The sequence below is a fragment of the Eretmochelys imbricata genome, chromosome 9 (genome assembly GCF_965152235.1).
Source record: "Eretmochelys imbricata isolate rEreImb1 chromosome 9, rEreImb1.hap1, whole genome shotgun sequence".
In the NCBI taxonomy this organism is placed as follows: domain Eukaryota; kingdom Metazoa; phylum Chordata; order Testudines; family Cheloniidae; genus Eretmochelys; species Eretmochelys imbricata.
This window is the reverse complement of record NC_135580.1, coordinates 61,296,486-61,311,807: the sequence shown is the minus strand read 5'-3', so window position 1 is coordinate 61,311,807 and position 15,322 is coordinate 61,296,486. Positions and strand designations below refer to the sequence as shown.

At 52.3% G+C, this 15,322-nt stretch overlaps 2 protein-coding genes across 8 annotated transcripts in view; one reads left to right on the top strand and one right to left on the bottom strand.

Annotated features, from left to right (window-relative positions):
- Window positions 1–8,540: 8,540 nt before the first annotated feature.
- Window positions 8,541–14,182, bottom strand: MARS2 (methionyl-tRNA synthetase 2, mitochondrial). The gene is given in 4 exon segments (XM_077825899.1): window positions 8,541–9,766; window positions 13,324–13,658; window positions 13,844–14,098; window positions 14,101–14,182. Coding segments are annotated over 4 exon segments (1,857 nt in total). The 3' UTR covers window positions 8,541–8,581.
- The window catches only part of AIFM1 (apoptosis inducing factor mitochondria associated 1), a 38,675-nt gene continuing 37,439 nt past the window's right edge, over window positions 14,087–15,322 (top strand). For 5 of the 7 annotated variants that reach the window (XM_077825895.1, XM_077825893.1, XM_077825894.1 and 2 more), the window contains exon 1: window positions 14,272–14,394. In XM_077825895.1, coding sequence (XP_077682021.1) covers window positions 14,304–14,394 — 91 coding nt within the window. In that variant the 5' untranslated portion in view covers window positions 14,272–14,303. Of the gene's footprint in view, window positions 14,143–14,271; window positions 14,395–15,322 lie in introns of those variants that run through there. The other 2 variants (XM_077825896.1, XM_077825898.1) reach the window with 2 other exon arrangements.

Below are 15,322 nucleotides of genomic sequence, written 5' to 3'. Positions count from 1 at the left end.
AAGATGAAAAGAGTTCAGCCTGGCCAGTTAGGCTGCCGTTGAAGCCATCTTGGCTCTCTCTCTGTCGCTCTCCCTTTCTCCTCAGCCCCAGTTGAGAGCTCCCACCTCTCTCCCCAATGCTAACTCTAATCGCAGCTACCTGATGTGTTTCAGGCCATCGTCCAGCTCCTGCAGAGTCATACCGAGTTCGCCTGCGAGAGAGTCCCATGGATAAGTATCAATTGCTCAGTCCCATTATTTTTGTGGACCCTTCACTGATACGGGTCAATTTCAGCCAGTCCTTTAATGACCCATTAATTCCACTCCAGACAGTTACATGACACAACATCTCATGTATCCTGTTCTGCCCCAAGAGCAGCTTTTTACCCCCTTTGCACCTACTGGGTAGCAATGCAAGTACATAGGGAAACTGAGTCACTTAGGAATAAAAAATATTACAGAAAATTCCCACTTCATCACATAGGGCATCTGAGGGCTTGTACCCACTACCACTTATGTGCTCAGGGGTGTAACTTATGTTACTCCCGGTGGTGACTTATACACACACCCGAGCGACATAAGTTATACTGACCTAAGCGCCGGTGTGGACATTGCTGTCCGTGGGAGAGCTTCTCCCGCTGACATAACCACCTGTTGCTGAGTTATTAGGCTGACAGGAGAGCTCTCCCCCCTTGGCGTAGTGTCTTCACCAGATGCGATACAGTGGCACAACACTTCGAGTATAGACTAGCCCCGAGTCTGCTCCTGCCTCTTTGGCAGGTGGCTCCCCTGGACAATGCTGTGTCTGCCCTCTCTCCTTTCTTACTGTCAGCTCAAGTTTCCATCATTGCTCTTGGATCCTTTTGGATAGTTTGGGGGAAGCTTTCTCCTGCTCCCTGGTATGTGGGGAAGAGTCCCCTTCACCTCTGCCCAGCTCCTCAGCGTTTGTGCCCTGGATAGGGTCACTGTTCTGCCTTCAGCTGGATGCTCAGTCTAGCATGATTGATACCTGGAGAGGCATCGCACATTGGACACTTTGGCTCCAGCTCCCTTTGCATCGGAATGTTTCATGTCACCTGTGCCCCCTCCCTTGGCAGGACTGCTGCTTTCCCCCCAGCTACACAGTCTCTTGGCCACTCTCCCCCTCACTCTGTTTCACAGAGTTAATTTATTCTTTCTTCCCTCTCTTCCTTCCTTGGCCTTGCCTATGCTGGGGATCTACTTCACCTACAGCCAGTGCCCGTGTATTTTCACCAGTGCAAACTGCCATTGCAGACACGATGGAGCTGATTCATACGGGACTTGCTGCCTGCACCACTGGCTGGCGCTGAGACAAAGCTGAGTGCAGACAAGACCTTTGATTTCATCCTCCATGGCCCTCTCTTTTATCTCAGAGTCTTCCTTAGTGCCCAGGAGTCTCTGCAGTGCTCCTTCACCCCTCAATCTCCTGTTCCTTTCTCTTTGCCTGCCTTTCCCTCCACAGCGTCTCTGGGGGATACAACAGCTGCTCTCTATTAGCACTGGTGAAGCTGAGTGGTGACTGCTGCCACTGGGGGCCTAGCATGACTCCCTGGAGCAGTGCACGCAGGCTGCACTGCAAACTATGCTAGCCAGATAGTGCTGCGGCCCTTCCCCCTCAACCCTGTGGCTTTGTGAATGGCTCTAACACCCTTCACTGTAGTCAAGGAAACCATGCTAGAACCTGGCTAGTAGTCATGGCTGTAGCTAAAAGGAGGATTCTCCTGGACAGGACTGTAAATGCATACAGGAGCAGTCAGTCGAAAGGCACTCAGCTGCAGAAGGGATGTACATCCCAGAAAATGCTGGTGAAAGACAGCGCAGCTAAGAAGGGGATGGGCGAAAATGCTTTGAGGCATTCTTTGTTTGCAGTAACAGTGAGGGATTTAGAACAGTTTCCAGTCCCTCCCTTGGATAATATCAGAATATTTTGGTGACCGGTGCATTAGAAACACACCCAGAGGATTCTAACCTCCCCAGGGGAGTCTGATGCAGACTTTGACTCCAGGCTGCACTGGGAGAGCTGAGGGTACATCTCCCACAGCATAGCCTCAGCTGGTCCAGGTCAGCTGACCAAGTTTGTGGGGCTCAGGTTGCAGGGCTAAAAATCACAGTGTAGATGTTTGGGCTCTGGATAGAGCGCAGGCTCTGAAACCTGGGGGGGGGGGTGAGGCGTTCACAGCCTGGGCTCCAGCCCGAGCCCAACCATCTACACACCAATTTTTAGCCCTGCAGCCTGAGCCCCGCAAGTCTAAGTCAATAGACCCAAGCTCTGAGATTCACTGCTGTGAATTTTTATTGCAGTATAAACATACCCTGAGAGCCAAAGGAGTCACAAACCAGCAGGAACAAGAAGTGTCTAGTTATACAACGAGCCCAGATGAGGATTGGACAGGGCAGCTGCTGGAGCACTTCCATATGCTTCTGGGATGGCTTGTAGTGTGCAGTCACAACTGTGAGGTAGATGCTTCATTGGACAAGATCCCATCTTCTGCACTTTTGGGCTGCAAGTGCAGAGGTCTCACATTACACTGCAACTCTGATGAGACAACAATATGCTATATTGGCTTCAAGAAGTAGGGTGAATCTAACAATTCTGGAAAGATGCTGACAGACTGTAAGGAAATTGAGAGAAGAGCAACATATAGGATCTTGAGGGAGCAATTTGTGAGAAGATATTAAAAGAGCTAGATCTGTAGAGCTAGGGAACAGTTCCCTAAAGGTATCGGATATAAGCCAGATTCTGCCAACTCTCTCAATCTGATCATAAATCTCATGATATTTGGTGTTTTTCTTAAATCCCCAGATCCTGGAGTCAGGCGATTACAGAATAATCTGTTCTCACTTTTACAGTCCTCATTTTGAATAAAAGTTTTTAAAACAAGACCCCCACAGGCTCAGACACCAAAAGGCAAAGAAACAGAACCCCACCTTTGGATTTGTTCCCTGGGTAAGCACAAACTTTGGGTTGTAAGCCAACCTCACAACTGATAAGCACAGGGACAGGCAATACTGGGACTGCTTAGTGTAGGGGAAGGAGGTGGAATTAGGAGGAAAGTGGGGGCGGGGATGTTGAAAGGGAAAATACAAACTGAAATCAGGAGACATCTTCCTACTGGTAGGCTGGAGAGACAGAAGCCCTAGCATGGAAACATGTTCCTGCCAGGTCACTGTCAGGAGTCATTTCAATTGGTGAATATTCTACAGGACATGGCCCTACTCTGACCTGTGGAACTGGCTGGGCCCAGCACTTAATTTATGCTTAGCCCTGGCATCTCTAGACTTGTGAGTTCATAGCCCTGGCACCCCTGGGCTTGCCACATCAGTTATGAAAGTAAAAAAATTGCTTGAGCCCCAGCAACTCCTTCACTACAAATTAAGCACTGGCTGGGCTCCTCTGGATTTCTTCCCATCATGTTTTTCTGTGATTCTCTATCTCCCACGCAGCACTGCCAACCCCCAGCCCTCAAGAACCATGAATCAGGCCTCACAGAGTCATAAGTTTGGCTTAACAATCATGAGATTTTGAAAACTAATAAAGCTGCAGTCCTGTTGTTTTGCCTCTGTGTTTCAGCCATTAGAGGTCACATTTTCAAACTTCCCTACATTGAGAAGGGCTAGAGATTTCCTTTTTGTTTTAAAATGAAAGCTGAGAGTCAGCAAATCCAGCTACGTGACCAGCCAGGGTCCCCAACACTTCTACCATAACAGTTGAGCAGCAAAACCTTTGGGGAGGATGTCCCTTCTGGCATCTTCCCACATCAGCAAGAAGCAGAACAGCGTTCTTTCAGGGGGATCCCATTAGTCCCATCCCATCCCAGTGATGGTCCTAGACCAGGTCTGGATTTAAGAGATACACAGGGATCTCCAATCATTATCAAGGGTTGACTGGCTTACCCCTGCACTGAAAGTGGAGAACAGAGTCTGCCTGTACCTCAGCAGTGCACAGGACTCAGCATAGGACAGCTGCACTCACCCTTCGCCTGTGAAAAGAGCCACAAGTGAGATGAGTCTGGAAGGTCTCATTCAAATTCCAATTTGTGCACCTCCTCAAACCACTTCATTGTGCAAGAGGCAAGCCCAGGAGCAAACTAGGAGTGGATCGTGCCCCTCATGACTGGGGTACATTAGCAGAACTGCCTGGGGTCCCAGCCCTGGCACAGCAGGGGGCATGTGGGTCAGGACTGAGAGGCATGGGCAGTGGGGGGAATGAGGTAGTCATATGCACACATTGATACCTCACCTGCATGGCAGCCTGCTCCCTGCCACAGGGTCCTCTTCCCTCAGACACCCTTTCCAAACTGAACTGCAACCCTGTCAACGGGGCCCCTTCCTGCTGTGAAAGAACAGCAGGACTTTGCTCTTTGCTAGCTTATCCACACCTGGATTCTCAGGTTCTCACTGCCCTGTGTGGGAGGGTCCTGGCAGGACCTCTGGGAGACCTGCTTGCCAATATAAGGCTGAACCCCGAGTTGTAGCTCTTCCCCCAGCCCAGGGGGAAGAAATGCTGAGACAGTCAAAGAAGGAAAAAATGGCCCATGCTTAATATTGGTATGTAAATGGTCCCAGTTAGGCACTGCACTCGCCCCTCCCTGGAATGAGAAAAGGTCTGGCTTTGCTGAGGAAGCTTCCTGTCAGGCTGGGTTAAGGGACAGCAGCACAGCGGTTTGCATGAGACAAGGCCTTTAAATGAAAGCTGGAGATGGGAAAGGCAGCAAAGGTGGAGGGCCCAGGGAGCATCCTCCCAGCCAGGATTTCCTCTTGCTCTTAGGGGAAGGGGGTGGTTGTTTCTGGGGGATTTTGCTGTGTTACAAGGCAATCTTCTCAAGAGAAAGTGTGTTCTTGGCAGGCCAATGGCCCAAGGGTAGCAGTTACCACCTGTTGTGGCTCTAGAGGGTAGAGTGGGACTAACTCTGCCCCTGCTCAGACTCCCCCTGTCCTGCTCAGGAGAGTAGCAGCAGGCCCCTCCCTCTTTGGGTGGAAGGGTGGCGCAGCCATATCTCCATCAGCTCCTGTCTCAGAGTGCTGCCACCAACTCTTGCTGGTGGCTGCACTGACACTTCTTCCTAAAACAATTAACTTTAGGAAAACAAATAAATATACACGTCCAAATCATTGTAATTTATTGATGTAGGGTTTGTTTGTTTTTTGCAGACACCATAATAAAAATAATGCTGTGAAAAGTGATATTTGTATGTTCATTAATATCACTTTTCACAGCACATTTAGTCGCTAGGTGGGGGGCTGCTACAAGTGATATTAACAAACATACAAGTATCACTCATCACAGCCTCCCAGCTAGCTAGTAAGTCTGCTGTGAGAAGTGATACTTGCATGTTTGTTAATATCACTTTTCTCAGCAAGCACCAGGACAAATTAAGCCCTGGATGGGGGGGTGGATGTGGAGCTGGGGGAGGCAGTGGGGGCTTGGGGCAATTGGGGGGCAGGGAGTGAGCCTGCATGGCTGGAGCCAAGGGTCAGTGCACCACCACTGCGTGGTCAGAGCCGGGGGCCGTGCAGCTGAAGCCGGGGGTTGGAGCCTGCTACCAGAGAGCAGGGCTGGGACATAATCTGCTCCAGACTGGCAGCACACTGTTATCCCATCTGCAAACCCAGCCCCTGGCTGTGCAGTGCTTTGGGTGTCTCCCAGAGGGCACTAGGGAATTCCATTGTCTCTCTCTGGCTTTTCTTTGTTTCCCTTTTAATCTTAGCTTATGTACATGGGGAGCATTTACACTTGTAAGAGGGTGGCCTGCCCAGTTAAGGGCCAGGAGGCCTGGCACTAGCCAGCTCTGTTCAGTCAGCCCACCTGTGCCATAATTAGTTGCCTCCCAGCCGAAGAGGGATGGATAATGGGTCAGGTGTTAGCAGGCGAACCTCTAGGCCTGTAAATAAAAAGACACAAGAGAACCCAGTCGGAGGGAAACTGATTGGAGGGACAGGGAACAAGTTGGGCTCCTGTGGAAGGTTCTGAAGCAGAGTCTGGAAGGGCTCCAGGAGTGGAGCTGGCAGTCAGTGCTCTATCCCAGAGCCAGAGACTTAAAGGTAGCCCAGAAGAGACTGGGAACTGAGCCCAGAGGGTGGGCTGAAGAGAAGCCCAAGTGGGATGGCAGAACCTTTTGTTGATTTGGGACGTTTGTTACGCACAAGGGGACTGGACTTCACCCGATGGTTGAGCCACTTGAATCCCCCAGAGAGATGGAAAACTCTGGTGAGCAGAAATGTAGGGAGGAAGTGTCTGCAAATCCAGGCTTGGCCAGCAGGGGGTGCTACAGGGCTGCCACGCCCGTGACAGCCATTCAGGGTTCACCTTTTCCCAAAAGCCAGGAGCACAGATGCCCTAAGCTTTTTCTCAAGCTCCCTGAGGACAAGGGGGAAGAGAGTTCCTGGATTGAGGGAGCCCCTTGAACACCTTGCCCCCTTTTTTAAAGTCATGGGGCTGTTAGCTAACACATCCATCCCAGAGTACCACATGAGGAGAGAGGCCCTTTCTCAGGTGGCCAGGACCCAGGGCTTCAGCACTGACTGAAGTTTCTGTGGGGCTGTCAGTGGGGCATGAGGTAGAGCAAGCTGTAGAATCAATCCGGGGTGGTGAAGGCATGGAAAGCAGCAGCAAGATCCCTGCATTCCCAAAGCAAGGTTGCTGCCTTCAAGCCAAGTGCAGACACAATAACTGCTGGATGGCCAGAAACAGTTGCACTTGACTTGCTGTACAGTTTCACAACCTTGGGAGCAACTCCCCTACTCAACAGAGCCAAAATAACCCCCACCGATTCTTCCCATGGCTTCCCCCAGCCCACAAGCATTCTTCCAGCTTACCCAGATGGAGTCGCGGCCAGCTTATCCTCATCTAAGTCCCCATCCGTCGGGCACTGTTCCAATACATGGGCCAGGCCCGAGTGAATGGTGCTAAAGGATCTACCCACGCCACAAGTACAGCACGGTTTTGTAACCAGTTGGTGTCATTTCCATCTACTCTAACTACAAGAGTTGTCTTCACAACATGAGCCTGTTGCTTGTCTGAGCAACTGCACTTGCCACACTGCCTGATGTTTGTATCTGTGCATCCTCGCAAAATCAGGGCCAGGCCCATATTGCTCCAGTGGGAGACACATGAAGGAATGTACACTGGGCTGTCCTGAGAGGAAGGACAGCGACCAAGCTGGTTAGGTAGGAACCACGATCTGACCACAGGACTGTGAGCAGAGGCAACCATGTGCAATCTAGGCCTCTGGCTGCGGCCACTGACTCAGCTGCCAGGGTTACTGACAGTATTAACAGAACTGGAGACTGGCCCTGTTGACAGCCAGTAGCCATTAACTGGTTACAGACTCAAGTTACAACTGCAGCCTGGCCAAGGCTACAGAGCGTAACACTGGAAACCAGGCTTCCTCCAATCCTCCTAGCAGCCCCATGTCCAGACTGAACAGCAGCAGTGACAGACTAACGTTCTGCCTGCACATGACCTCTGGACAGATGAGCAATTGCCCCAGAGTACAATTTCATTAGCTGTACGATGGTGGTACCTTCCTGCATCCTTCCCACAGCATAACATCCCACAGCTCTGTGGGTCAATTGGTCAGACTCAGCAGGAAATCGACACTGCATGCACTCCAGCCCATCTGCCCTCCCCTCCATCTGTAACAAGCTAGCCGCAACCCCCAATGCCTCGGGAGGACGAAGCTGCTAAACACAACATGTAGGGGCCATTGTATCCCGAGGACAAAAGAAGCTAACATTCTACAGCCATTAGCAGAGCGCTCTAGCAGCTATCACTGCTGCCATTGATGCCAGCAGGCAAAGGCACCAGCCTTGGCACTGAGCCCAGCACAAGGGCCTTGGCATCCAAAGCCCTGTGCAGAACAGCTGGCTACAGGGTTTGGCAGCAACCCCAGTACCCCTCAATGCCCTGTCATCAGCCCCTGCCCTTCTCACTTCAACTCTCTCTCTCACACCCCCTACCCTGCTAAGTCAGCCAGCAGGTTTGAGTGCCCCTGAGGGCTCTGGGTCCTCTCTGCATAGAGATGCTAGCTGGGAGGGGTCTCACCCCAGAAGAGGAGAGGCCATTCTGGGGGACAGGCTGCTGTGCTCTTGCCCAGATGTTATTAGTAGAATGACCACCCAACTCCTCACGTCAATGAGAGAGGCAGACAGGATGGAAAAGGAAACTAACTGGGTAAGAGATGGGGGTGGGGTTAACTTTTCAGAGCCCAAATATTATTTAGAAAGGGCCAGCAACAAAGATCTACCCTTTTAAAAAAGAGTCAGGCATTATCCTAATCCCTTCTCATGTCCCACCCGCTCAGCAGAGCGGCTGAGGATATTTACCAGCAACACCATCAGAGAACGCTCCACTCAAAACCGCACAAAAGACAAGAGGCCTGGCTCACGCTTCTGGGGTTCTATCACAATGAGGTATTCAGGCCTCCTGCTCTGGCAAGGGCATCCCAGCCAGGAGGAGGGTGCACGAGACCCACCCAGCTGATGCCTGATCCAAGGAACTGTTAACATTTTTTAAAAACATACTTAAACAGACACAGATGTTCGGTGTGTCCCTGGAGGTTTTATTCACAGCAGTCATTTGTCAAGGTCTAAGGCCTTTGGTTTCCATCCAACGCCTTCCTGGTGTTTCCAGCCTAGGAAATAAGGTCCCCATGTCAGGGCCAAGTCTTCTTCCTTCAAAGGGACTCGGCTTTCCATGGTAGCGAGGCAGAAAGGTCAAGTCTGTGAAAGTCCTTTCCTCAGGCTTAACAGCCAGCCTGGAAAGTAACTTGTCCGCGGTGGCTGGAATCACTGGCTGCAGCAGAATCCCGTAAATCCGCAGACATTCCAGAGTCACATGAAGGACTGTGTCAAGCCAGCACTTCTCTGCAGGGTTGTCTCGGCACAGCTTCCAGGGTGCGTGTCTCTGGAAGAAGCCATTGGTCTGCCTTACACACGCAACAATGGATTCTAAAGCCTTGTATATTTGGAAGTGTTCAAAATAATCAGTCACCTGGAGAGGCAGGTGATCAACTGATGCTATCAGCTCGTAGTCCTCAGCCAAAGCCCTACCTGAGGCTTCCACATCCATGTGGTCAGAGCCCTTTCGAAAGCAAGACTCTGAGAAATGTGGGTAAATCCCACTGGGGTTGATGCTAGAGGCTGTACAGCGGTTGAGAAGCCCCCCAAGCGCATCTGCCAGCTCAGAATTCACCAGCTTAATAACTTTCTCCTCGTAATAGTCACAGTCTCGCTCAGGGACACCTTGCCTTAGCAGGAAGTACCTAAAGCCATCCACCGTGTACTGCTTGAAACATGCCACTGGATCCACCACATTGCCCAGGCTTTTCGACATCTTTTGCCCATGGACTGTCCAATGGGAGTGCACACAGATCTGCTCTGGAGGATCAAGCCCCACAGCCATGAGTAATGCTGGCCAGTAGATGGCATGGAACTTGAGGATGTCCTTGCCAACAACATGGTGAGCAGTTGGCCACCAGGCATGGTGTGCATCAGGGTAACCCGCTACGGTCAGATAGTTCACCAAGGCATCTACCCACACATAAATGGTTTGTGTTGAATCACCAGGGACAGGGATACCCCACTGTAATCGGCTTCTCTCACGGGAGACAGACAGGTCTGGCAAGTCCTCTTCCAGCCATCGGCGCACCACCTGGTAGAAGGGCTCTGGGGAGATTACGTGCCGATTTCCCTGGAGCCACTTCTGTAACGGCTCTTGAAATTCAGACAGCTTGAACATGTAATTCTCCTCTTTGGTCCAGTGCACCTGAGAGCGTGAGAGAAAAATGAATTACAACCAATACCCTTCACTAAGTTCTACAAGTGACACCCATACGTTTGTTAACATGGAGTTATGGTTTTAGACATCCAACCGTGCTTGGTGCCCTTTTGGCCCTCCCACCGCACAAGAGCTTAATTCTCAAAATTCAAACCTTGGAAAACCAGGAAATGCAGAGCTATGGTCCCCATACATCTCTACTACAAGGACTGCACCTCTCCCTCCCCCAGGCAAGCATTAGAAAACCAGGAAATGAAACTTCCCAGACAACACACAAAAGTTGCACTGGTTTAATTTAAATTCGTTTTTAAGACCATTTACTGGAATGGGTTCAAAACCCCCTGTAGACACTTTTACTTTGGTTTAAGAGTATTTTACTTCAATTTAGTTTAAATCTTTTCCTAATCCACTGAAGATAAATTGATATACACCTGACTGATACAAGAGTGTCCACAACACCTTTTTCACTTATTTAACTGAATTAATTTGAAATTTCACTTTAGTTAAAATGGTATATACGCTGCAGACTGATTTGATCAGTGAACTCAGGAACTGTCTGGCCAAACTGGGAATTCATAGATGTTAAAGGCAAGAGAGATTATCATAATAATCTAGTCTGGCTTCCTGCATAACAAGAGGCCAGAGAATCTTACCCAGTGATTCCTGCAGTAAGCCCAATTATTTGACTGAGCCAGAACACATCTCTGAGGAATACATATAATCTTGATTTCAAGTGATGAAGAATCTACCACGTCCCTAGGTAAATTGTCCCTCATTGTTAAACACTTGTATCTTATTGCCAGGTTGAGTTTGCCTGATTTCAATTTCCAGCCTCTCCTTTGCCTGCTGTATTAACAAGCCCTCTGTTATCAGAAACATTCATAGATTCAAAAGCCAGAAGGGACCTTTGTGATCATTCAGGCTGAGTTCCTGTATAGCACAGGCCAGAGAACTGCCCCCAAATAATTCCTATTTGAACCAGAGCAAATCTTTTAGAAAAACATCCAATCTTGATTCAAAAATTGCCACAACCCTTAATAAATTCGTCCAATAGTTAATTATCCTCACTGTTATTAACTATTCTCCCCACATAAAGTCTTTCATTGTAAAGCAGGTTTCCAGACTTTGCTTCACTCTTGTAGCTCTTTTCTGAACTTTTTTGATTTTCCAACATCCTTTTTCAAGAGTGGACACCGAACTGGACAGAGTACTCAGTAATGGTCTTACTAATGTGGTATACAGAGGTCATACCACCTCTATACTGCTACTGGATGTTCTGGCTTACGCCCTCAAGGATCATGTTAAACATTTTAGCCAGGGCATCGGACCAGGAGCTCACATCCAGCTGATGTGCCAACATCTGCCAGACAAATGCAGAATTTTTTTTTTTTTTTAACATAACTGCACTCTAAAACAAAACAATGTAAAACTTTAGAGCCTACAAGTCCACTCAGTCCTACTTCTTGTTCAGCCAATCGCAAAGGTAAACATTATGGGAGATAATGCTGTCTGCTTCTTATGTCACTTGTTCACCTGGCACTGTTGTAGCTGGCATTGGCAAGGTATTTATGTGCCAGATATGTTAAACATTCGTGAGCCCCTTCGTGCTTCGACTTGTAGGCTCTATAATTCTACATTTGTAAGTTGCATTTTCACAATAAAGAGATTGCACTACCATACTTGTATGAGGTGAACTGAAAAAAGCCTACTTCTTTTGTTTTTATAGTGTAAATACACCTCTACCCAGATACAACGCGGTCCTTGGGAGACAAAAAAAAATCTCACTGCGTTATAGGTGAGACCGTGTTATATCGAACTTGCTTTGGCATCCCTGTTCCTTGTTCCCTGACCGCCCCCTCCAGAGACCCCTGTCCCTAATCACCCCCAGGACCCCACCCTCTACCCAACCCCCTTACTCCCTGTCCCCTGACTGCTCCGACCCCTATCTACACCGCTTGCCCCCTGACAGGCATTCACCGGCAGTGACGGGAAGCGGAGCAACACAGCCCCAGCCCGCTCCGTTTTCCTTGCCCCAGCCTGAGCAGTGTCACTGGGGGTGGGGTTGGGGAAAGGTCCGCTTCCCGCCACAAGTGAGTGGGGGAGTGCCACAGCTGGGAGCTGGCAGAGAAGAGCGGGCTGGGGCTGGGCTGCTCCACTTCCCGCCACAGATTGGGAAGGGAAGGTTGGGGAAAGCACGTCCCCCCGCACTCACCTGTGGTGGGAAGCAGAGCGACGTGGCCCCAGCCCGCTCCACTCTGCCACCTCCAAGCTGTGGCGCTCCGCTTCCCGCCACTGGTGAGTACGGGGAGATTGGGGAAAGGACGCCCCCCCGTACTCACCTGCAGTGGGAAGTGGAACAACAGGGCCCAGCCCGCTCCGCTTCCCTCACCTCGGCCCCAGCCATGTTGCTCAAGGGAGGGGACTTGGGGGAAGGGATCCCCCCCGCACTCACCAGCAGCAGTGGAAGCGGAGCAGCCCGGCCCCAGCCTGCTCCACTCCACCAGCTCCCAGCCGCGGTGCTCCGCTTCCCGCTGCAAGTGAGTGCGGGACCTTTCCCAGCCCCCCGCTAATCCCTAGGGCCACTCTGGGACTGTAGGGCCCCCAAAAGCACCCCCCCACACAGCTCCTGCCTCCCAGACCCGGGGGGGGGGGGGGAAGCCCCTGACCGCCCCCGAGACCCTCTGCCCCTTATCCAACCCCTCGGCCCCAGCCCAGCCCGGCACCCTTAACACGCTGCTCAGGGCAGCGTGTCGGAGCTTTTCCGCGTTGTGTGTGAACCTGCGTTATATCAGGTCACGTTATATCGGGGAAGAGGTGTATCTGTAATAAAAAATAATATAAAGTGAGCACTGTACACTTTGTATTCTGTGTTGTACTTGAAAGAAATATATTTGAAAATGTAGAAAAAATTCAAAAATTTATAACAGTAATAGAATACCAATTTAAATTTAACAGTGTGATCAAAATTGAGATTAAGCATGACTATTTTTTAAATCTAGTAATTAATTACAATTTTTTAAAATTGTTTGACAGCCCTAATTTTTACATATAGGAGGTTTTTCTTGGTGCTGAATGCTAGCTCTCAACACACGCAGGGAAGGGACATGGGATTGATGTGGCTATTGCCCTCTGTTTTTGTCTCCATTTGTGCCCAGAAATTGGTATAAGAAGGTTGAGGTTTTAAAACCATCTCCTTTTATAGTATTCTATATCTCCAGAACCCTTTGACTAAATGAGTGCAAATTCAGACGGCTAACTCTGCTCCAGCCCAGGAACAGGCACACCACATTTCAAGCTGATCTAACTATACAAGAAAATTCTAGAGAGATTTGAAACTTCAAGCTTCTGTCTTGCTACATTAACTATAGAACTGCTATTATTTCTCTTAAGCAGGCGGTCTGCTGAGCATCCCTTACGGGAGCACAGGGCCTAGGCCCGGGTGAGAAGAAAGTACCTGCCCACCTGCTCTGGCCAGCGAGGCAGGGAAGCATCGGGCCATGCCAAGAGGAGGGCAGGCAGGAAGGCAGCGCAGCGCACCGCTGTACCTGATGGCCGCTCTCCAGCGAGACCTTGCAGGGGCGGCCCTGGGCGTCGGGGCGCTCGGTGATCTGGGCCTGGGTCAGGAAGCACTCGTCCGGGGTGCAGTACCAGCCCTCGTAAAAGTCCTTGTAGAGCAGCCCGCGGTCCTGCAGCGCCGCCCAGAAGCACTGCACCGCCCGGCGGTGGCGCGGCTCCGTGGTGCGGATGAAGTCGGTGAAGGAGACGGCAGCCCGGCAGAAGAGGTCGCGAAACAGGCCGGACACCTGCGCGCAGAGCTCCGGGGGAGACGTCCCGGCCGCTGCCGCCGCCTGCTGGATCTTCAGCCCGTGCTCGTCAGTCCCTGGAACAGCCAAGCGGGGCAGCTGAGTGGGGGGCTCCCCGGCGAGCGCGGCCCGCCCCCCCGGCCCCTGCCCGGCGAGCGCTCCGGGCCGGCGGGGACGCAGAGTTGCCAGGTCCTGCTCCCGGCCCGGGGCCGCCCCTAACCCGCCCCCGCTCACCCCACCGAGCGCCGACCCCTCCGCTCACCGGTGGCGAGGCGGCCCGGGCCCGGCCGCAGCAGGCCCCGATGTCGGTGCAAGGCGTCGGCCAGCAGCGCCGAGTAGAGGTGCCCGATGTGCGGCGGCCCGTTCACGTAGAAGATCGGGGTGGTGAGAAGCCAGCGGCGGCCGGGCCCGGAGCTTCGCCGCCGGGGAGGGGCCGCGAGCGGCCGCCGCGGTGGGCGGAGAAGGCAGCGCGCCGGTAACCACCGCATGGTCAGACCCGGCGGACGCACTATAGAGACGGGGGCACGAGCGACACTTCGCAGCCCGGCCCGCTCGCGAGAGGTGAGTGACGCGACGCGAGAAGGCTCCCCTGGCGGACCATTGCGCACTGCGCGTGCGTGGAGGGATCACCCAATCGGGGAGCGGCGTTGCGGGCGGCGCATGCGCTGAGGGCGGGCCGGGGTCAGAGCAAAGCGGAGCGGTGGCCGGGGCACGCTGCAGCCATGTTCCGCTGCCGAGTAGCCGCCGTGGCGGAGAAGCTGGCGCGGAGCCTGCGCTCTCTGAGCCCGAGGCCGCGAGGCCGGGCGGCGGCAGGTGGGTCGGGGTGAACGACCCCCGTTCCCGGCCGCCCCGACGCCCGCTTACCCGGGCGTGGTGGCGATCCTCGCGGGGAGCCCCCGGGCCAGATCCCGCCCCGCAGCGGCTCCGGCGCGGATCCCCGCTGCTGGCGGGAGCAGGGCGCTGCCAGTGCCTCCAGCCCCGCGCCCTGGGGAGCCGAACCCCGCCCGTGCCTGGTTTGGGGCCGCTGCTGAGAAGTACAGCCCGGCGCTACGCAGGGAGCCAGGGCTTCGGGAGCTGCCTGGGGCCTCTGGGGAAGGGGGCGTGTGAAAGCCGGACGGTGGGTGGGGAGGAACCGGTGTCTGCCTGGCGTGCTCTGAGCGCTGCCACCTCAGCAAGGCGGCTGCGGGGCACCAAGGCAGAATGGGTTAAGCAGAGGCAGCCAAGGGGGTAGATCAGTTCATGGAGGGTGGGTCCATCAGTGGCTAGTAACCAGGATGGTCAGGGATGTAACCCGTGCTCCAGACATCTGCACTCCTGACTGTCAGAAGCCGGGAGGGGAAGTGGGGTTGGTTCAATCCACCTGCCTTGTTCTGTGCACTCCCTTTGAAAACTCTGGTCCTGGCCACTGTCTGAGACAAGATACTGGGCTAGGTGGACCATTGGTTTGACTGAATGGCAATTCTTGTGTTCTTACCCCTTCCTGGAACCTGATCTCATTGCTGTAAGCCAGCAGGGCTCAGGATGATGACTAGAAGGAGTTGGGCCTCTGAATTCCAAGAAGTATTCTAGGTGTGAAGTGACAGTCTGCTAGAGCTCCTTGCTACATTGCCTGCTGAATGACTTTCGAGTTGAGTACCTCATAATGGAAGAGAGACAGGATGAGAGTGAGTCCTCAAACAGCTTTGAGTCTAGAACAGAAATAAAACCAGTAGGGTTTAATGGTAAATGTTAGAGGTTCTTA